At 36.3% G+C, this 23,938-nt stretch overlaps 1 protein-coding gene across 6 annotated transcripts in view; it reads left to right on the forward strand.

Moving 5' to 3' along the window:
- Window positions 1-23,938, forward strand: part of TNFRSF19 (TNF receptor superfamily member 19) — a 64,068-nt gene that overhangs the window by 11,289 nt on the left and 28,841 nt on the right. For all 6 annotated transcript variants that reach the window (XM_042793216.1, XM_042793218.1, XM_042793215.1 and 3 more), the window contains 4 exons: window positions 1,753-1,841; window positions 6,147-6,257; window positions 16,132-16,310; window positions 19,639-19,724. In XM_042793216.1, coding sequence (XP_042649150.1) covers window positions 1,776-1,841; window positions 6,147-6,257; window positions 16,132-16,310; window positions 19,639-19,724 — 442 coding nt within the window. In that variant the 5' untranslated portion in view covers window positions 1,753-1,775. The remainder of the gene's footprint in view (window positions 1-1,752; window positions 1,842-6,146; window positions 6,258-16,131; window positions 16,311-19,638; window positions 19,725-23,938) is intronic.

Here is a 23,938-nt window from a genome sequence, read left to right on the forward strand (position 1 = left end):
CAGAGTTAAAAAAGCAACCAATGTCAAACACTATATCTGTGTTTATTTGTATTACTTGATAGTATATCTTCTTTTTTACCCATGTTGACATGCATATAATCTGATAAATGTCATTGACCCATAGACCATTGCCATCACTAAGTGAGAAATAACTTTAAAAATTAAATCTTGACTTTCCTGTAGAGTGCTGCCTTACACACCTCTTTGTCTGTTACAGTCTTCCTAGCAGACTTCAGCTCCTTTTATACTTCAAAATACAATTTATCTTAAAATATAACAGTAATTTATCTTAAAAGATATCAATAGTGCCACTGAGGTATACTTCCTTCTTATTGATTAGGATTTGTTAATTAGGGTATTCATGCAGTAAAATGTGAAATTGTGTTATAGTTTATGCTCATTCTGGTTGTATAAAGTGTATTATGTTTGTTATAGTCCCATATTGTAGAGCATTTTGCAACTGTTCTTAATCTTTTTCTATACTACTTATATTTTGGGTTCTATCCTTTCATTTGTCGGTCTCTTTTTATCTTCAATGATAAAAATTACTTATTTTGTCTTTTAGAACAGCGTAATTAAACATCAGTCTTTAAGCTCTGAAATAGGCCAGAAATGTTGTAAACATTATTTTTCCTATCTAGCTGAAAGCAATGACATTATATTAATATCATATAAGGTATGCAAATTAGGATCAAATTCAAATAGCATGTTTGTAAGATGGATTTATTTATTATTTTCTTGTTATTGCTATATAGTTGGATTTGTGAACTAAAAGTCACACATTTCCAGGAAACTGATAAAACCAATAAGTAAGAAACCAGAAATTAACACAGAGAGTCAAATAAATAAAAGTAAGCGGAGAAAAAAATGTTCTGTTGGCCAAGCATAATATTCTTAGTGATTATGGAGGTACAGTTCCTTCATTTAATAGTCAGAAAATACCTCATCCCAAATTAGAACTCCCTTTCCGTGATGGCTTCAAATAGGTCCCTTTTTTTTTTTCTTTTATCATTTCTTTGTTACCACTTCTTAAAAAATAACTAAGCAAGGCATTATGGACTGTTCTTTCTTCTTTTTCTGAGATTATGATAAAAATTGTCTGATGTAGGATGTGGTTTGGTTATGCTGTTTGAAATGTCTTCTATAATAGTCTTTGACTACCAGATCATAAACAATCATGTTAACACATCTTTAGAAGTTAAGATCTCTTAAGTAAGTGGTAGAGACAGATCCTGTGTATGCCTCCAGTTCATTGCAGAATGAAGTAGAAGAGGTTATCTTAGCCTCTAAGCAAACCCATTCTGCCCCACATTGCAACACAGAAAGAATATTCTCATGATCAACTATGTCTTGGCTGATATGTAGCATATTTGAAAAATTATTTTTGTCTGTTGATCATGTACTTAGTTGTGCATCTAACAAGTGAGAAAGAAGTTAGAGATGTTAGATGTTAGATTTACAAATGTTGACATTCTCTAATCTAGAGATTAGAGATAATAAGTCTCTTCTCTTGAGAATGAAGGCTGTAGAAACTTTGCATATATTGCATTATCTTCTGAAAAAAGAACATGATTTTTAAAGCCTGAGTTTGTTTAGCTTCCAGGAATCCATCTGAAATATTTTAATGGCATTAACAGATAAATATTTTGATATGCTGAATGACATTAAGTACTATGGACATATGACTTCTGAAATTTAAACATTGTGAAATATAATGATTTTTTTCTTTTTATTCTTTTTTCTTTTTTATAGAGAGAAAGGTTTAATTGTAAGAAATGGATGCTAAAGGATTACAAGGAGAAGATAAACTGAAGATGCTCATAATTTTACTAGCATATTTGGTAAGTTAAAAATTAATATTTTTTTTTCCCCAGAATGAATGTAGAAAAAATTATATTGGACACAGGAACGGTGTCTATTGTTTTACACATTACTGCTAACATTAAAAGTCTCAAACACATATATCCAATTACATGCGCAACAATTAACAATTTAAAAGTGCGCTTGGTCAACTGGTTTGTAGAATTTCTTGCTATTCCTCACATGCAATTAAAAAATTTTAATTTGTGAGCCTTTTCGTGGAAGGAGGACTGGACTAGGAAAGAATATATAGGTGAATATAGTGCTGTGAAGGTGAGCCTGGAGGGGGATCATGGGTCAGCAGGAGAGCACTTGAAGGGCAGCACAAAGGAATTTCAGCCAGTAAGTCAGCTTCATGGGGGCCCAACTTAAATGCCTCTATGCAAACACATGTAGCAATGGGGAATAAACAAGAGGAGCTAAAGATGTGTGCATACCTGCAGGTCTGTGATTTTATTGGCATCACATGTGGGATGGCTTCTATAACTGTAGTGTTGGAATGGAAGGATACAAGCTCTTTAGGAAGGACAGGCAGGGGAGATGAGGAGGGAGTGTTTCCCTCTGTATCAGTGACTAGCTGGAGTGCATGGAGCTCTGCATGGGGATGGATGAGGAGCCAACTTAGAGCTCATGGGTCAAGATTAAAGGGAAGGCAGGGACAGATGTTAATAGTGGGGGGTCTGCTATAGGCCACCTGACCAGGAAGGCTGAACAGGTGAGACCCCCTGTAGACAGATAGGAACAGCCTCATTCACAAACACTAGTCCTCATGGGGGGATTTGACCACCCCAATATCTGTTGGAGGGACAACACAACAGGGCTAAGCAATCCTGGAGGTTCCTGGAATGCATTGATGATAACTTCCTACTCCAAGCAATAGAGGAACCAAAGAGGAGAGGTGCTATGCTGGACCTCGTTCTCACCAACCAGCAAGGAGGGGCAGGTGAGGAATGTGAAGCTCGAGGGCAGCCTTGGCTGCAGTGACCATGAAATAGTCAAAATCCTTAGGGCAGTGAGGAGGGTGCACAGCAAACTCATCATCCTGGTCTTCAGGAGAGCAGACTTTGGCCTCTTCAGGGATCTGCTTGGCAGAGTAATGTGGGATAAAACCCTGGAGGGAAGAGGGGACCAAGAAAGCTGGTTAATATTCAAGGATCACCTCCTCTAAGCTCAGGAGTAATGGATCCCAGCAAAGAGGAAGTCAGGTTAAAACACCAAGAGGCCTGCATGGATGTACAAGGAGCTCCTGGACAAACTCAAACACAAAAAGTAAGCCTGCTAAGGGTGGAAGCAAGGACTGATAGCCTGCGAGGAATACAGAGAAACTGCCTGAGCAGCCAAGGATCATGTTAGGAAAGCTAAAGCCCTGATAGAAATAAATCTGGTCAGGGAGATCAAGGAAAACAAGAAAAGCTTCTATAGGAATGTTGGTGTTAATAGGAAGACTAGGGAAAATGTGTGCCATTTCTGGAAGGAAATGGGAGACCTGGTTATCTGGGACTTGGAGAAGGCTGAGGTACTCAGTGACTTTTTTGCCTCAGTCTTTACTGGCAAATGCTTCAGCTGCACCACGCAAGTCACAGAAGGCAAAGGCAGGGACTGGGAGAATGAAGAACCACCCACTGTAGGAGAAGATCAGGTCCAAGACCATATAAGGAACCTGATGGTACACAAATCCATAGGACCTAATGAGATGCATCCATGGGTCATGGAGGAACTGGTAGATGAAGTGGGTAAGCCACTCCCCATCATATTTGAGAAGTCGTGGCAGTCTGAAGTTGCCACTGACTGGAAAAGGGGAAAAAAGGAAGACCCAAGGAACAACAGGTCAGTCAGTCTCACATATCTTCCCAGCAAGATCATGGATTTCTCCTGTAATTTCTCCTGGAAGCTGTGCTGGGACACATGGAAGACAAGGAGGTGATGGGTGACAGCCAACGTGGCTTCACTAAGGGCAAATATTGCATGACCAATTTGGTGGCCTTCTACGATGGGGTTGTGGTATTGACGGATAAGGAAAGAGCAGCTGATGGTCATCTACTTGGACCTGTGCAAAGCATTTGATACTGTTCCACATGACATTCTTGTCTCTAAATTATAGAGACATAGATTTGACAGATTGACCACTTGGTGGATAAGGAATTGAATGGATGTTTGTACTTGAAGAGTTGCAGTCAATGGCTTGATGTCTGAGTGGAGAGCAGTGATGAGTGGCGTTCCTGGGGGGTTGCCTCTATTAATGACATGGACAGTGTGATTGAGTGCCACCCTCAGCAGGTTTGCTGATGACACCAAGTTGTGTGGTACGGTTGACATGCTGGAGGGAAGGGATGCCATCCAGAGGGACCTTAACAGGCTTGAGAGCCTGTGCGAACCTCATGAAGTTCAACAAGGCCAAGTGCAAGGTCCTGCACATGGGTTGGGACAATCGCAAACACAGATAAAGGCTGGGTGGAGAATGGATTGAAAGCAGCCCTGTGGAGAAGAACTTGGGGGTGTTGGTTACTGAGAAGCTCAGCGTGACCCAGCAATGTGCATTTTGCAGCCCAGAAGGCCAATTGTATCCTGGGCTGCATCAAAATAAGCATGACCAGCAAGCTGAGGGAGGTAATTCTCCCCTTCTACTCCGCTCCTGTGAGACCCCACCTTGAGTACTGTGTTCAGATCTGGGCCCCCAACATAGGATTGACATGTTCCTGTTGGACCAAGTCCAGCGGAGGTCCATAAAGATGATTTTAGGACTGAAACACCTCTCCTATGAATACAAGCTAGGAGAGTTGGGGTTGTTCAGCCTAGAGAAGGCTCTGGGGAGACCTTAGAGCAGCCTTCCAGTACTTAACGGGGACCTACAAGAAAGCTGGAGAGGGACTTTTACAAGGGCATGTAGTGATAGGATAAAGGATAATGGCTTTAAATTGAAAGAGCATAGATTTAGATTAGATGTAAGGAAGAAGTTCTTCAGTGTGAGGGTGGCGAGGCACTGAACAGGTTGCCCAAAGGAGTTGTGGCTGCCCCCTTCCCTGGAAGGCTTCAAGGCCAGGTTGGACGGGGCTTTGAGCAACCTGATCTAGTGGAAAGTGTCCCTGCCAATGGCAGGGGGGTTGGAACCAGATGAACTTTAAGGTCCCTTCAACCCAAAGCATTCTATGATACTGGTTCACTTCAGAGAGATGGCAGGAACTCTAGGCCATTTGCAGTGACCGTCTCTTAGTAGGGTATGCTATATACATAGTTTAGGAGTTTGGAGTATTCAGTTTATTGACAGAACATATCATAGCACACAATTACATTGCCTGCTAAGTGCCCTTCAACTCTGTCTTACAGAGACAAGCTGTAGAACTAAGGGTAATTAATGCTTCATAGCTATCAGAAAGGCTTTGGTCTTTCTGGAAAGACTTAATACACGAAGTAAGAATTCAGTAGCAGTTGTGGAGAGCACTTTCTGTGATGGAAGCCTGTATGTAGACATTTAATTTTAAATTCTATTGAGGGAGCTCACAGGATTTGCTAATGTTCCTGGGTAGGATTCCAGTGATTATACTGAGACTTTGCATGGCTGATACTACTGCTTATGGTATTTCTCATAACCTTAGTTTCCAGTTTGGTCAGATAAGGTACTTAAATGCCTTTGAGGGCAGAAATTGGATTCTCTCTTTTATTTGGCCCATTAAATATAAATTGATAATGAAATTTAGAATAAATAGTATTCATATATGTTTGAGGGTTTTTTTAAGTTTCTAAAAGGTTTGAGTGGCCTTTTAAAATATCTAAATATTTATGTTTAAAGGGCTAGATTTTAACTTATTTATTCAATTGTAATAGCATCATTAGAAAAATTTAAAATAAAAAAAATGAAACATGGCAATATAATGCAATGTAATGTAGCTTACTGTCATGAAAACTGTAGCTTTACTAAATGGTCATGTACATTTTTTATAATGTCGATTAAGGTGAAGAACTTACTCATGCTCAAACAATTAAGTATTCTAACATTCCACAGATGCTAAATATCAAGCAGGTCTTCTAAAAATTGTAAAAGTATTACAGGTCACTGAGTGCTGAGAACCTTTAAAATTCAGGCCACTTATCTATATTTGGAGTTAGATGATTGATTTTTATTGCTACATTTAAAGTTTTTGACAATGCAGAAAGTTATTTTTAAGATAAACATTAATTTCTCAGATTTAGAGTTTATATAAGTTACATGCAAATCACAGATTAATTATATTTTGATGAGGTTTACTTTTTTTTTTTTTTTTTTTTTTTTTTTTTTTTTTACAAAAAAGCTAAGCAGGGTAATTTGTGAGACTGGAGATTGCAGAGAGCAAGAATTTAGGGACCATGCTGGAAATTGTATCCTCTGCAAACAGTGCGGACCTGGAATGGAACTCTCAAAGGTAAGAAAAGCATGCTTTCTTGAATTTACTTTGTTTCCAATAAGTGCATTTAGGTGTGTGGTTAAAATAATAGATATCTGTACATATGTAGAAATATTTTTTTATTATTTTGTTTTAACGTTCTACAGTTTTTCAAATGCCATGTTTTCTGGTTCTCTTTACATAAAATGCTCAATTCAGAAAATGATGATGCCATTAATAAAGTAGGCAGTAGCATTAGAAGATCTGGGTATAGGCTCACAAAATTTGGGGATTTTTTTGATAATTAAAAAAGATAATAATGTTAGTGCGGCAAAGGGGGGGGGAAGATGACAGGGATTTGAGACTGAATAACCTTCCTGTGTAGAGGAGAGTACAAAAAATTAATTTCAAACTATTGATTGGTACAGAACACTGAAATGGGAGTGGGGCTTGATTTTTACAGTGCTGATTTTCAGAATCACTTCTGGATTTTAGGTGAAACTGCCACTGTAGACAGTGTTTAAATAGTTTCTATACAACAACTTGCCTTAACAGAATGGTTTATAATAAAAATAAGGGCATAAGCACATGAATACAGAACAGAATTCAAATGAGAACTGAGATATTTCCTTAGAACAACTGTGAGATAGGTGATTGTTCTGTTTTCACTACCTCAGTGGTTGGAGTACTTTGTGTTGGGAAGCTAAATTCAAGTGATGCTTACTTTCTTTGATTTGCAACTTATTAAAAATGCTGTAAACCTAATCATATCTTCATGCCATGTAAAGTAATTGAGGAGGCTGAGACCAGAAAAACACATGGTAATATGTAGAAAGCACATAAGAAGTCCTTGTTAGTATCACGGAGAAGGAAAGATGAGTCTTATGTAAATGTTTTTTTTTCTTATAGAACAACTGCATCTCTTCTAAAAGAAAATCCCCATAAATGTTTTGGAGGTAGCAGGTATTTTTAGGAGTGCAGAAATGAATCAATGGAGATGAATGGTGACTGAGGTTATGGACTGGGATTCAGTAGAACTAGAAAGTTAACTTGGCAAAATTTCCAGCAAAATTCCAAGTCTGAATGCAAGTCATGAGGGTGATCTTAGTTGCTTTCAGCATGAAGTAGGTGCTGTATATGAGCAAGGACAGAGAACAATGAAGGAAGATATAGCTGAAACGGGATGGAAGGAGGGAGGGAGGGATATGGTGGGATCCACCAACTCAATCACTGAGGGTGGGAGAGATAACAGAATGAGTTATGTGTCATGGGAGGACTGGATGTTTTGAGGAAGCAGGTGTGTCATACTAGAGGTGTAAAGATGATCAGGCAAAAAAGAGAGGGCAAGCTGGTATCATGAAGAGTGAGCAGACTTGTCAAGTCTCCTGCATAAGCATAAGACTCTTCAGTGTTCAGCTACTATACCTACATCTTTCCCATTGTTAGAGTGTAAAACTGGCCCAGACATAACTGGGCAGTCTGGTTGGTACCTGATAAAGCAACAGAGAAGCAGGTGCCCTGCCCAATGCCTTTGCATATAGAAGGGCAAAATGTTTTGTACTCATAGTGTAAAAAGGATAATAAAGGTAGAATATAAGGTGTTACTTAGGAGGAGTGAAATTTAATTTGATTTTCAGCATTGATTTTGTAGGCAAATGTGTTACGTAGATCCAAGGGGGAATTTGACATGTTATTTTTGAATTTTTTTTAACATGAAGCGTTACTAAGTCTGGTGTGTACGTGTGTTTAAACAACAGGGAAAAAGGAGCTTTCAGTTTGTGGCTTTGTATTTCTTACTATATTCAGCTTTGAAAACAAAGTACAAGTTAAGTATTGTGGTTTGTGGGTGGTTTGAAGAGATTTACTGAAATTGAATGGCACATTTTCCCTCTCTCTCCACCCCCTGTAGCTAGTGTTCAGTGTGTTAACAGATATATTTAATTTCACACTTTAGTGAAGATTTCATTCTATGTTAGGCAGTGTTAGTTAAGGTTTAGTCATACAAACAATGGTGTTGAAGTGTAGCGAAGGATGTGATGTTACTGAAATGTAGTTGAAAGTAGTTCTGCTGAACTATATCTTGAAGCAACAAATACGTTAAGTCAAAGGCCAGAAAGCAAAGGGAAAAGGGATTTAATATTGTATTTGAAGTTATTTGCAGCACAGGGGGAGTTTTGTTTGCTTGGGTTTTTTTACATGTGAGAAAGTAATGATATAATTATACTGTAGTTTAATAACAGTTTCTTAATAACAAACAAAGTGTCTGTTTTCCTATCAAATATTTAGTGCTCAAGGATAAAACTAAATATACTGCTGGATGTGTGAGCATGACTGGATGTCTAAGTACATAGTAAAATACAATGTTACCAGTGGGTTTTTTGGTTCAGTTCCCTCCCAATGTGTTTCAAGCAATTGACTGGCAGGTTTTTTTGTGTTAGTAGCAAAAAACCTCAGCCTGTATTGTTGAATACAAAAAGCCAGCTATTGGGTCATGCAGCAATGGACTATGTGAATGCTTGATGTAAACATATGTCCCTATTTCCTTCCCTTGAAACTTGGTTCAGGTATAACTTACACTGCTGAGTAGGCTGAGGCAGACATGTCCAATGTCAAGGATTCTACAGCCCTCACTTCACTCTTACTGATGAGAAACTGCTTTACCTTAGTTAAAATTTAAATCTGTAGATTTCTTTCTTGATATTACCAACTATACAAAAATAGGCACTATGTTCCTTTCAAAAGCCAAGTAGAGGTAGTAGGCTAAACACTATGAAAGGAAAATTGAGGTTCTCAAGATAAAAATTAAGATAAACACCATGGTACAGATGGGCACTATGACTTAAATACATTGCCCCTGAATTGATTAGCAACAACTTTAGAGCATAATTACACTTGTGCATGTACTTTCTTCCTTTTGCCTTTGTGAAACTGTGTACACGATATTACAGAAATAAAAAGTGAAATGTTGTTACCTAATTGTTATATCTGTTTTCCTTAAACTTCAATGGGATTTTTATTGTGGATTTATAAAACTCAGTTAAGTCAACAGTCATTAGTTGTCCCTGCACTTAAGGGTAGACACAGTGACACATGAAGATCAGACTTCAGAATCTTAACACAGGCTGTACAGGTGACTTAAGGTGTGGTTAAAGCCTAATCAAATCAGGTCTTGTGTGACAGTCCAGACTGTTCCCATGTTGCCACATACACTCAGATATACCACAGACTTGCATCAACAGTATGGATAAATGTGCAGGGCAAAATACCACCTGTAGAGAGTGTATGTATGTGTGTGTATATATACTTATTTTTATAACTGTTAACTTCATTTATTTATATGACCTTTGTTGCTATACTATGTGAGCATTTCATAATACCTTTCTAAATTAGGGAAATGCTATTGCCTTTCCTTAATTTATACATGAGACACTAGCACAGAAATCAACTTGCCCATGGTAATGCAGGAAGTTTTTGGTGGAACAGAGTACAGGGGCCACAGTGTGAAACAAGAGGGTACAGGCTCTCTTCACAAGGCACCACATAGACAAAACAAAGAGCAAAGGGTACAAGTTGTACCAGGAGAGAGGTTTTATCTTGGTATAAGGAAGACATTTCTTACAGTGAGAACAATCATGCACCTCACCAGGAACATGGCAGAATCCCCATCAGTGGAGGTTTTTAGGATGCAGTTAGATAGGGTACTAGATCATCTCATCCCTGCCCTCTATCCCACAGAAGTTTGGTCCAGATGTTCTTTCAAGGTTTCTTCCAACCTGGGCTGTTCTAGGATTCTATAATGAGTGTTTCATTTTAGTTCCAAACTAGTGCTCAGTCTATTGGATTGACATTCCCATCTGTATAGATAAGCAACTTCAGACACCCTTTAGAGTATGAAACAACAAAAAAAAAACCAAACAAACCTCAACCTTATTTAATATAACCAGTTTTGAATCTAGACTATTCTTTTCAGCTTTTGCTGTTGCAGTTTAGCAGGGCTTTCTTTTTCAATAATGTTTTTAAAGTAATTTTTTTCCTCCTTAAATAAGAAAAAATAGCACACTCTCCAATTTTCCTGTGTGATTCCCTATTAGCTGTTCTAACAGCAGCACTGCAGGTGTTGCATTAGCTTAGAACTGAAATTCATTGATCACTTACGTTGATTGTATTTTTTTTATAAAGTACTTTTAACTTACTGCCACCATAAAGCCAGCTTTGTTTTTGCATCAACAATTTAGCATTGATGGGGAAGGGAGTGAAAGCTTCTTCTCCTGTTTGTTTGCTTCTATTTGTTCGTTTAAAAAAAAAAAAAAGTAAACAAACAAACTGTATAGCCTTTTCTTCTCATAAACATGTTTCCTTGTTATATGTTTGTGAAGCCTTTGAACCACTGAAGCAGTTTGCTTTTGAGTCTGAGGTTTTTGTTTGGGGTTGTTTTTTGTCTGTTTTTTTTTTTGTTGTTTTTTTTTTTTAGGTAGTGTTTTCTTCTAGGGTGGGAGACTAAAATGATTGTATTGATTCAGAAGGAAGTGTTTGCTTAATGTGGCTCAGTACTAGGAAGCAAAGCATCATGTAGTTAAGTGGTTTAATATCTTTCATTCTTTAAGAGCTTCAAGTTGCTAGTGTCTGAATAGTCACTGGTGTGGCTTGATAGTAAGAGCCTTTTTTGTCCTATCTTACCAGTAATGTGTTTCTATATAAATCAAACCTTATATATGATTCAAATTTATATAAATCACAATTAATGCAGAAAAAATAAATTGGAATAGTTTGGGTTTCGGCCTTTTCCTGAAAATGTTCCAGTACAGAAAGGAGAGTCCTTCCAGTAGTCCTTTCACCATAATTTGCTTCTTAAAAAAAAAAAAAATCTATAACTCTCTATAGCTTCTGTGTATTTTTTTTTATTTATATATGAAAAAGCAGTCCATATCTCAGCCCCATCAAGATTATATTGTAACTCAGAACTTTAACTGCAATTCTAGATTGTTTTGTCAACAGAATCCATCTGAGGTTGTAGTTCAGAAACACTGAAATGACAGTTTTGGCAACAGTGAGTTTTTTCCACAGTGCAGTGATGCTGACATGGCAGATTTTTAGGGTGCACTACAGAACAGATCACTGAGCTGATTGCTTAACCTGAATCAGTCCCGTGGTCAGATTTACAACTCAGCCTCATAATCAGTTGTATCAATGCAATTGAGGATAATGTGTGACAAAGAAGAAAAAGCAGAGATGAAAGGGAGAGAGTGCTTTAAGCCAGCATTGCCACCAAATACATGATGATAGGTACTGTCACCAACAGACTGCTGCTGTACAGAGCAGCCTGTGAGGTGTGCAGCTTCATGGCTGCTAAGGCAGGGCTACGTGGCATAGGTTGCTTCCTTGCACCAGGTGTACAATAAAGGAGAAGGAGAGCTGCATCTTGACTCAGAAAAGGAATTGCAAATTGAACAGGAAGGGACTCTTTGGAACTAATCCTGAATGTAACAGTCCTCATACAGAACATGAAAGGTGGTCTGCTGTGTCTGACATTGTCCCAGTGAGGTTATGGAGACCAGCTGCTACCATGTTTAGGAGTCCGTCTGTAACTTTTCAGAGCAAGAGAGCTGCTTGTGGGGCAGCCTGCCGTATCTCAGCTCAGGAGAGGCTAATGTGTTTCTGGGTCAATGTCCTGGAAGCTGGAGCAGCTGCATGTAGGCATGTCAGATCTTACTGAGCATGAAACTTTTCTGACATTAACTTTGCAGTTTGCCACAGCAGCTAAATCTGACATGTGCTGCACACTTTTGCAGCCTGTCTTGCTCAGAGACTTCTGCTGATAGATGTGTCTTATTATTGGATTCTAGAGGAGGCTGATCCACAGCCTAAGGTACTTTTGGAGGCTAAAACTCTGTACTACTTAACAAGGCCATATACTCAAAGGTATTACTGAAAACTTCATTTCCCAGCATCAGTGTAGTGCTGCAACCAGTTATATGACCTCACATCAATTAAGTGTCTTAATGACTGGCAGGCTTTTTCTTGAGACTACCCAAACATACTTGTAGTCATCGTGGCCTAAGTGGAACTTCTCTGTGCTGTGCTGTCTAGGGACTTATGTAGGTTGCGGATACTCAGTGGAAGCAGAAACAAATTCTAAAATGTACTTGCAGATTATGATCTTAATAATGCCTGAAAGCATTTTTAAATGAACAATGAGGTTATTTTAATTGAAAGAATATTTAAAATCTGATTTACTGTTCATTTACTTTCTGTGTTGCATTCAACTTTTAGGGAAAAACCATACCACTTAACTCCATTACCCTTTATAGTCTGCTATACTTTTAGTCATTCTGTCTGAATCAGTGTTTGGGTAGTATATACTGAAAGCAAATGTTAACACTGTCAAGGTAGTACTTTAAGAAGTGTCTGTATTCTTGTATGCTTTTAATTTTTTTAGCTTGAAACTAAGTTAGGAGTTTACTTAACTAGTTTGCTACAGATTCCTAGGTGGCCTTGACCAGTCATCTCACTTGATACCTTAGTGAAAGTCACTTCTGAACAAAGTTGTTTTGGGCATACATACATTAAAGACAGTGACATGTCACAGTACTGTGATAGTGAAAGCTGTATACATATCTAGAAAATAGAAGTGCATTTAAATCTTGAGGATTTTTTTAAAATTAATTTTAATACAGTTTTCTGAATTAGCCTTTGGGTTTTCATGGCTTGTATTGTGTATCATTTGAGAGAGAAATTTTTCATTAATGTTACCTGGTACTGTTGATGGTGGTAGCACTGAAAAGGGGAAGTGGAAAGGGAAGAGTGGGCTAAGTGTTCTTCACAGTCCATTGCACAGTAGGAGAAATATAGCATATATTTACTTGCCTTTTTTTTCCTCTGGCACAAAAATAAAAAATGTTTTTTCTAAATCTAGCTAATTGAGGTTACAGGTTTTATTTTTCTTTTCTGCAGTCCTGAGGTGAACTGCCACAGTAGATGAGCTCTCTTTTAAAAATATGAGTAGGAGGATAGAAGGGATGAGGGGAACTGGGAACTATTCAGATCTCATCAGTCACATAACTTGACAACTTCATAAACAGAGAGCTAAGAAAAATTGGTGCACATCAGTTTTGCACATGTACTGATAAAAGATGAACAGTCAACTGTTTGTATCTTTTCTGAACTGCTAAATTATAAAGTCCAAGATTTCAAAGGGTTTGAATCCATCGTCTAAATCACATCCTTCAGTTTTGGGAACGTGGTTAATTATGAGTACAGATCTGTTTGAAGTTCTGCCTGGTTTACAAGCTTAAATATTTATTTGCACCTGCCAGGCAGTTAACTACCTTAAATATTATGTGAACATAAAAACCACATACATAAAGTTGTAGTTGTTATGGATTATATCTACAGAATTCCTGGCAAGGACTTAGAAGCCATCTTTGAAAAGATGGGAGACTGTAAACTCCTTGAGAAGAAGATTTCTTTATATTGTATCCACCATTTTTATAGCTTTAGAGTAAACCATTCCACGTTACAAAGGATCACCAAGATGTGTCCATACATCCAGCTATAGCAAAGCAGATCTGATAGAGCTAGAAACAACTTACTCAGGCTTTGGTAGTTTGGGCCAGTGAGTTGAAGGCATTTAATTCTGGCTTTATTTCCTGATGTTTGCTTGTTTTTGATCAGAAACTTCAAAGGTAGTCTGGAAAGGAAAACTTATAATTAAGTTAATTTAAGCCTTATATTTGAAAGTTTACTAGGACTTGGGAGGGACTGATTCCAAGTGATTTTTCAAAAGATCCAAATATACGTGGTTTGACTGAGCTATGTAATATCCTATAATACTGCTGTTTGGGTGATCTAAATAGAAAGAATAAAGAGTAGGTATTTAGACAGAATGTGTTAAGGAATCATAAGATTCAATAAAAAAGTTTATTTAGACTTCAGAAGAGTAAAATCTCCTAACAGAAGTTAGTCTGATTCCAGTCCCTGGTGACAAACATGTAGTTTTGTATACAGTCTTACAATTGCATAATTAAATTAAGTGTAAAAATGAACACAGTAAGATATTTTAGGTGACATAAAATACAGCTGCCAGAACCTCCATTGTTTTGCCATCGATTCCTAGCAGAAACTGGTAGGTTTGAAACTAAATGGCAGAAAATGTTGAAAAATAAATAAATAAATAATATCCCCTTTGGCCTACCAGCTTTATTAGGGTCAGTATCTCACAGGAGGAGTGCACTGTACAACATATGAAACTATAGTATGCTTTTTTTTGTTTCTAACTGCAACGATTTGTATGTCTGCTCCTTAATCTCTATAATCTAATCTAATAGGATACAGTAAGAAACTACATTTCGACTAAAAAAACAAAGCAAAAATTAAAACTTATTTTTTAAATTCCTGGGTCTAGAGACAGAGGAAGAAGGATATGTTTAGTGTCCACTTGTAGTTGCTTTCTTAGAATTGTTAATTTTCTGTGTACTTGTTCTTCAAGGGACAGTAAAGATATTCTTAACATAAAGGAAAACTGAAGATTCTTCAGATGTATTTTACTGGACATTCTAAATTGTTTATTGTTACTTTATCGTTGCAAATTAGAGGCATTATAAAATACACATTGGCCAACTCCTTCCCATAGCTTGTTCCATAGATGTTTTCTCAGTGCAAAACCTTGGCGAATCCTGAGTGCCTTTGTAAGGTTCAAAGCTTTTTACTACATCAGATTTGCTTAGGTGTCTTAGGAAAAAGTTATTTATATGCATTGAACCTGCATGTGTTGTGGTGGAAACTGATGGAATCCTTCTGTTAAGTTGCCCCAGTTAAAGATTTCCTGCAGTTTTCCCATTGGGAAGATGTGTGATTCCTCCCCTGAGACCACATACTGGAGGAGGAGACCCTTACCTACTCCCTTCTCAATAAGTCCTTTCCAGCAATTTGTTGTATTCCTCTTGCTGTTTTGCTGTGTGTTGCTAATACCTCCAATCTAGCTCCAAAGTACTGCAAAAAATTAATGGGATATTCAGATGAGAAAAGGGAATAGCAACTCTCAGTAACTTGATAACTTTAAGAAATAGTGACATAAAAATGAAATAGACTGATAGTTCTTGATAGTCAGTTCATAGAATTTGGTCCCTAAACTATTACATGTTGTTGGGTGAAGTGTTTCTCTTTGCAACCTGTGAGTTGTATTAGGTGTCCTTTTGCAAATGAATGGAAATAATTTCTTTAAACAGCTATATTTGAGGTAAATATCCAATCATAACAATATTCCTTGTATAGTAAAATATCGAACCTCCGTGTGATCTGCAGAGCTATTAAACTTTTCCAACAGTTTAAGAACTGTTAGAACTGGAGTGGGTTGATTTTTCTGAAATTGTTAGTGGCTAAGCAACGTTTCATGCCTAGCTGATGGTCATTAACCAGCTCTGTTTTATTTGGTAACAGAAATTCTAAGCCTTTGAAGATCAGTGCACTCTCTTCGGCAATTAACTTTGTTCACCTTAGCTATGAACCTTAATATCAAAGTGCTTCTTTGCTGTTTTTGTAACTGAGTAAGTGCCTTTATACTTCACTTGTCCCAGTTTCTGCACTTTCACATGACTGACCTAATTAAAAAACAGACAGCTCAATAATTCTACCATAAGCTAGTAATAATGAAACTGTGGGAGTCCTTGAAGCCCTTTATCATTCAAATACACAGTGGTTTCATGAATAAAGTGGATGACTAAGTATTACTTATAGAAGTAAGGGAGATTATTAGCAGTGGAAGACACATTTGAACTTGCTAAAAGGATGGCTTTTGTCTCTAGAAAGACCTACTCTCAGTAATAATTACACTAGGTCTTCATTTTATCCCAGCATTCTCTTCTTGTTCACTCTTTCAGTGACTGAATAGCTTGCTATTGCTTGTTAATCCCTACAGGAATGCGGCTTTGGATATGGGGAGGATGCGCAGTGCATGACATGCAGACCAAACAGATTCAAGGAAGACTGGGGCTTTCAGAAGTGCAAGCCTTGTCTGGATTGTGCATTAGTTAACCGGTTTCAGAAGGCCAACTGTTCTGCCACCAGCAATGCACTATGTGGAGACTGTTTACCAGGGTAAGTCCATTTCTGAAGATGAAACTTGAACAAATTCAAAACTAACTTGCATTAACATTTACTTGTTCGTGTTTTTCAGATAAAAGTTTGTATCCTTTATGCATGTGTGAAGGTCCTAGGTCTTGGACTTGCCAATAATTTACTGTATGATTTGAGCACGTAATTTCAGAATTGAAGTCTTAATTCTCTCATCCATAAAAATGGTTTGATAATTACCTACCTGATCTATGAGAGTATTGTCTATGCAGTGCCTAAGCAAAATACTTCAAAATATTGAGTGTTACTGGTGGCTTCACTGTTATAAAGAATTAAACATTTGGAAACATAGACAGATACCTTCTTGAAGACTGACCGTGTTACTTGCTTTTTTTCCCCTCCTCAGGTCAATGCCTGATAATTCTCATACACATATATTTTTAGGTGAAAAGTAATGACTGTGATTTATGCTCCTGAATTTCCTTCATCATGTTGGCAAAGTCATAGAGCATGATCCTAGCTGAGAATCATAAATGGATCTGAAAGAATTGTTTTGGAACAAATTGTAACAGTGTGGAGACTCACTGAAACTGCTGTTATAAATCAAGACCTGTGCGTAGTTTGTTGTCCAGTCATGCCAGATCTCTGTTGCTAATCTCTGTTTGTAGTATTAAGTGTTAAGATCTTCAAGAGGCTGTTATTTACGTTGTGACCAAGGTCCACTATTATAAATGCCTGCCATGAATTTGTTAAAAGGCATTTCTGATACTTTTTTGAATTATGGATTGGTAGTTTGATAGGAGTAGGTTATGAGAATTGATCTGCATTTTGTAACAACCTTTGTATTTTCAGGATATGTATTTCAGAGATGCTTAAATGTTCATACATTTGTTTCCTATATATTCCTCAGCCACTTTATTTTATTTATTTTTATATACTTTTTTTTTTTTTTTTTTAATACCAGCTACCAAATACCTGAACACTGTTGAATCTCCTACAGTTATTCCTCTCAAGCCAGAAGTGAGGTTTTTTAATTTAAAAACACTTAGTAAAGCTCTGGTAACTAATATTAGTTTAAGTCACAGTATAAGAAGGTGCAGCCCCAGGCATTAGATGTTACTCACAACTACTTTTGATATGATCTGCAGCCACATGGTTAATTGACTTATGCTCTTATTGCATATTAATATATATGTGTTGTAGGGCTTATTTGTCTTTCAGCAGGGAGAAAAATTTCTTCTTGTGGTGTAAACAATATAAGTTACATTTTAGAAGATGAGAAAGTAACAAAAAAGAAGCCAAAATAAAGCATGAATTAACAGTAAATCTAAACTGGGGGACCTGGGAATGCTTCTTAGTATTATGGTCTAGAATGTATTCTAGATATGTGTTGAGTATATGTTAAAATAAGAGTTGTTGCCACAACCTGCTTTTACTGTCAGGGAAATTGGAAACATGAGGAGGGACGGAGTCATGGGTAGGGGAATCACAGATCATCTGGTCTGGACGTTTTGAGGAACAGAACTTCAGAACATGCCATCATTCATATCTGTCCATCAGTTTAGATGCTGCCTAAGTGAATGGAGGATATACTTAGCCAAGCCAAGTGGTTTAGCTAATGTTTTACCTCTCAGCCATCATATTTATTGCTGTTTTGCACAGGTTTCCAACATACCATTCCCTATTGTTCAGCTTTAAAACACTACAGTGAGCATGTTGGCTAAAAACAAATATTAACACATTTCATTCAGAATAAATGATCACAGTGGCCCCTTCAGTCTTAGAGCCTATGAATCTGTTTCTGTTCACATTGTTAAAGCATGTGTTTCTTGAGCAGTTGGAAAGCTGTTTGCTTTAGCTGATAGAGTCTTCATACTTTAATGGTATTTGCAATGTTAGTAATTTAACATCAGTAGAGTTAGTATTTTTTATTTAATGTGCCACTACAACCACAGAAAAAACTTAATTCGCGTACTCATCTTGAACAGACCACAGCTATTGATTCTAGCATAGTACTAATGACTGGTTGAAAGACAGACAGACCTACTTGGTTAGGGAGCAGTTGTAGGTAAGTTCATTAGAGGATGTCATACTCTCATATAAATTTTAAATATAACACTATAAATTTCTGTTTTTTCATTTGGTATTACTCTTGCTCCCTGGTCTAGGAATATAGGTATCTGCCTGTCACTGTAGTCAATAAGCTCCTCAAACATAAACTCAATTGTAACGTTCTTGAAGGATCTTTAGAATAAAATGTCTCCTTGGTTACGACAGCCTTTTTAAAATGTTTTTGCATTAGGAATAATTAGGAATGAGTAGCTGACTGGTTAGTTTGCTTTAGAGTTTTATTTTATCATTCACCTGTGACTGCTATAGCCTCCCATTGCTATTACTTATCTAAACCATCTGACTGATACTTCTATGTGCAGTATCCATTTTTTTCATACCTTGAAATTCTTGCTGTCTAGAATTTTTAAAGTATGCATTTAAATGAGGATATGAAACCAAAGTGGAGAATTGGATAATGTAGGTTGGCACTCATGTGGTCACTTTGTTAATTTGCATTTACAGTCCACGCATGTTGTGATTTTGGTTCATAGTGAAGATCTTCCTGGAGGAGAAGGAAGAGTCAATTGGTTGATTGTTGTTAAAATATAGCTCTGAAAAGTAATTTTTACTGTTTTGCTGTTCAACAAAACAATCAAAATATTTTTTTCTGAAGATTTGTCACATGGCACGCTAAAACTTTTTTGGGGGAGAGGGAGGATGCCCTTCTGTACAAGTACATAAATGAACCAATTTATGAGTGATTTTTCCTTCTCAGAGTTAGAGGGTATCTTAGGGATTTTAACTAGAAAGAATTGATGTCTGGTCCATCATATACTTAGTGGTGATAATTGCCTTGTAGTATCTAGTATCTTTTAGGAGAGCTTTGTAGATTAATCAGTTCACTTTTTTATTTTTTTAAATGTGTAAATAAGCTTGCATAATGTAAGTTCATCATACTTGTCATATATGTTGTGATTTGCGTGGAAAACAGGTTATTGATTTCTGTCTGAAATCTCCAGAATTGTTCATTTCTTATGTGAATGTAAGATTATAGCAACTATGCATTTGGACTAACAGATTTAGAATTTTTCCTCAATTTACTTTAAATCTACTGCTGTACTATTAGTATCTAATGTACTTCTGGTTACTTTTATTTTTGTCTGTTCCCTGATAGTTTGTATTGGGACACAGATTGACAAAAGTTTGCAGTTATATAAAATTTTGTTAAAGCACCTGATTGATTTTGTGAGGACAAGTAACTGGTTTTGATTAACTGTTTTTTCATTCCTTTATCTTCTAGATTTTATAGGAAGACTAAGCTTGGAGGCTTTCAAGATATGGAGTGTGTTCCTTGTGGTGATCCTCCTCCTCCCTATGAGCCTCACTGTAAGTGCTCTTTTCCTTCCGTTAGAGTAGAATTAACTTTTTTGCTTTAGAATGTTTTATATTTTAACTTGAAAGCTTGGCAAAAAATGATAGTCACAGTTATGAAGGATTCTTTTAAAGACTTATTTTATTGTTAGTAAAAGATTTTGTTAATACACCTTAGCAGGTCCAGCACTATCATTACAAAATTCCCCCATATGACCAGTCACTTGAGGATAAACATTCCTGTCATACCACATGATTAGGGAGTATTGAGTCCACTTGTCATGTTGTCATATTAATTTTTAATTTATCTTTTGTGTTAATGCAAAAGAAAGGCAGCCTCCCTAGACCCTCTACCTACTATCAAGTAGGCCTCAGTGAGTACCAATTCTTTCCTGACAACCAAAAGGGGTAGTTTGTTGATACCTTTAAAAACAACTTTTGTATTAAGGTTACAATAAGAGAGAACAATATAGATAAATATATTTATAGTACTTTATACATTAAGAATGAAATGAGTAATCAGTTTCTCTATTTTTGGCCAATGAGAGGATTAGAATCTCTCTAAAAGGAGAAAACCTCTTTATTCTGCAACAGAAGCCTTTTTACTACTTCTTTGAAGACTAATAATGGCCTACATCCCATCAAATTTTTAATTCAATAAAAGGAGTGAATTATTCTTGTTGCATTTATTACTGTCTACTTTATAATATGAAAAATAAAATTGATTCAACCTAATCTTGTGGAAAACCTTGGGTTTACTTGTTTGTTTCTGTAACTGTGAAATTGTGTTTTGGGAGGTTTTTTCCCTTATTCCAAATAGAAACAATTGTTTATAGAAAGAATGAATTCTCAAGATTCTGAAATGTTTCATGATACTCTAATAAGGACACACTGTTTCTTATAAACTTTCTTTTTTAATTGTGCTAAATTAAAATATACACAACTATATGCTATTGTGTGTTAAAATAATACTTTTATATAGTTTTATATTGTATTAAAATTAATGAAATAAGGATTCTTCAGCATTTCATATATTGTTTAGATATCTGTTTTTCAAATGAGCCAAACATCCTTGTTTTGTTTTCATTCTAGTTTTAGTGCCTTTTAGGGAATAAACTTACAAAGCCAGATTCTCAGACAGTATCTTTAATAGTAAAAGTTTTTATAAATGTGTCTTCCTGTGTATTTCTCTTATGGTTTGAGAGAATTTCATTATATACCTCTGAACCAGAATAATTTCATTATTGTCAAAAATTGCAACATTGAAAACTAGTAAATTAGATGTCTATAAAAGGAATAAGTCAAGTAAGTTACAATGTTTGCAGCAGTTCCTCCTGCCCATGTATAAAGTAAGCCTAGAAAGTAAATTCCAATATTTTCAACTGTTTTTGTGGTGTAGACAGCACAATATCTTAAAAGTGTTTAGAGAAAGTATGTTTTTCATATCAAACACTGTGGGGTTTGGTGCCAAGAATGTAATGCTGATCTTGACTTACTGGAGCAAATCACTTCAAATTCCATGAGTTGCAGAAGGCATTTCTAGACAGACTTTGAATCCAAACAAACAATTTCATATGTACATTTATTTTAATCCCCCAACTGGACAAATTAAGTATTATCCCCTTCATTTGTTTCTACTTTTTCTTTATCTACAAAAAAAAAAAAAAGTTAGTGAAATCCAAGTGAAACAGTATTATGAGTCAGAGATCCTAGATCAGAATAAATGTATTTTATGCAATTTTTCCTCTCTTCTTGTTTGTTCCCTTCTAAGAAAGCATGCTATTCAAACATGAATTCTGCTCTCTAGTGCACTCAAAGACAGGGAAGAAGAAGAAATTACCTCCTTTATCTTTCTCCTTTGGCTGTAGTTACTCATATGTGTATTTTCATCCTTTCCAAAATCAGAAATTTTGATTTTTAAAAGATGGTGAAAGAACGGTTACCAAGTCTTCTGAAATAACTCAGAATTGTTTAGTTTACGGAGATTTGGCTTTTGTAAATGAGCCCAAGCTTTGATCCTAAATAGAACCAGTAGGAAACTACTACTAAGTTTAAGTGGGCAACAGACAACCTTGTGGAGAAGAGCACTTTCTCTGGCATGAACTGCAATGGTAAATCCAGATTAAAGACTTTTTTGTTCCCTAATCTCATGGCTGTGACAAAGCCTTTGACTAAATAACAGAAATGTTAACAGTTGCTTGTTTTTCTTATTTCTGTTGGCAAGTTGTGAGAATTGGCAAGTATTTCCAGCTTTTACAGAAGCAATACTAAAAAGTTTGAAATCATTAAAACGTTTTTTATTTACATACTAACCAAACATTAAAATCTTAAGTAACACAAATACTACCATGAAGTACTATTATCATATGTCACTGTGGTTTTCAAAAGGTTTCTGTTCAGAATTTGTATCTTGGTTTTTCAGGTCTCTAACATAAGCTGTCTCAGTTTAGGAGTGTACATGCCTGTCTCAGAACAGCCTAGGAAGTTATTCCTATAGTAGTAGGTAAATGAACTGAAATTTATTTGAGTTTTACTTAACATCAAATAGGTGGAAATAATCTCAGTTTTAAGATTACATCAAAACCATGATTCTACAAAGATGTATAAATAACAGTGTGTGAAAGGAAGCTTTTTCACCTAATGCTGAAAATGTTTGTTGTTTATTTCAATAATGAATATTTTTTGATAGCTAGGATGTTTAAGGCTGCATTACCTGAAGTTAAATGGAGACAAACCATTAGGTGTATGGGGCAAGTTCTCAATGATCAGAGGACTAATTCCAATTCTCTGCCTTTCTTATCCTTCTTTCTTTCCACCGTGAAACAGAAAGTCAAATATTAGTGCAGCTAACTCTTTTATATTACAGATGAAAAGGAAAAGTTTAAATGTCCTGTTTCAATGAATTAATTGTCCTGTGATGTGTGTGGCAATATCTGTTTGCTTAAGAACATTACCATAAGGGCACAAAAGCTCACAGCCCCCCTACCTGGACTAAAGGTTCATGTTAAAGCTGAGACATGGATGAAGTTTTCAGCACTAGTAGCCGTTGATTATTACCTGGTTAGCTATAAATCTAAATGCTTGCTTTTATCTTCTTTCTTTCTGTAGACATTTTAAACCAGATCTAGTTTAAATATTTACTCATGGAAAAATGAGTTTGTGAATTGCTAGAGGCAAAGTTGAAAGGATTCTATAATGAACAAGTAAAGAGAGCATTGGAGGCCAGGAGAATTGCTATCACCTTTGTGTAAACTTTAAAGGGGACACAATGACTTATGTGTGTTTTTAGGATGTCAGAAAATTAAATACACAATGATATAGTTATATTTTAATTTGCTTAGTTCAGGTAAATAAACTGTAAATACCAATTCTATATACAGGGTCAGCATCTAAACATTAGAAATGAAAGCATATTTTAAAAATTATTATTTCTGTTCACGTTGTAAACTGAAGACATTTTTCTTACCTGAAGACACTTTTTTTCTCAGCTGAATGTCAGAAAAGGGGTCCTTTGAACTGGGAACTAAAGTGAAAATCCAGTCAATCAAAGATGTAATTTCTGAAATGGAAGGTAGCGTAGACTGGCCCAAACTGGTATCTGTTCAACAGAGAAACAGTGATGTAGGTACAGTTCAGTGATTCTTTTTTCTCAGTACCAATTTAGACTTGCTGAGTTCACTCTCCTGTCTGCTCAGGCCAGTGTTATTCTTAAACTGTTAATGAAACTCTTCAGTAAAATAGATTGTGAATCTATCCATGATATAAAAAGAAATAAAATAACTCCCTTCTTAAGGTTATTTTTAAATCTAATGAGTTTGTTAACCCCAAAGCACTTGTGATGGCACAAGTGAAGGAGAGATGTGGGAAAGGCTGGGGTCAGGAACAGAAGATTTTTTTCAAAGATGATATTGCTTTCTTTGAGCAAATATTATGTTTTCAGCTAGTCTGTCTTAGCAAATAAACAAAAAACATCAGAAACCATACTCCTTATCTTCTTTTGGTCATAAGAAGATGACAAATTACAATTAAAGCAATAGAATTATTTTATCAGCTTGGCTGTGTCAGCTGTTTCTACAAGTGCTGTTGTATTGGTCAGCTCAAAATGCAGAACAGCATCAGTCACCAGAATCCTTCAGCCTCTGGACAGGCTTTCTACGACACAGAACCACCTGTGACATTAAAGTTTTTCAAGCTGTATTAAAAAAAGTTCCCAGCACTTCTACATTACT

This window comes from Tyto alba, unplaced genomic scaffold, assembly GCF_018691265.1.
Source record: "Tyto alba isolate M040663 unplaced genomic scaffold, T.alba_DEE_v4.0 Super-Scaffold_2, whole genome shotgun sequence".
NCBI classification, from domain to species: domain Eukaryota; kingdom Metazoa; phylum Chordata; class Aves; order Strigiformes; family Tytonidae; genus Tyto; species Tyto alba.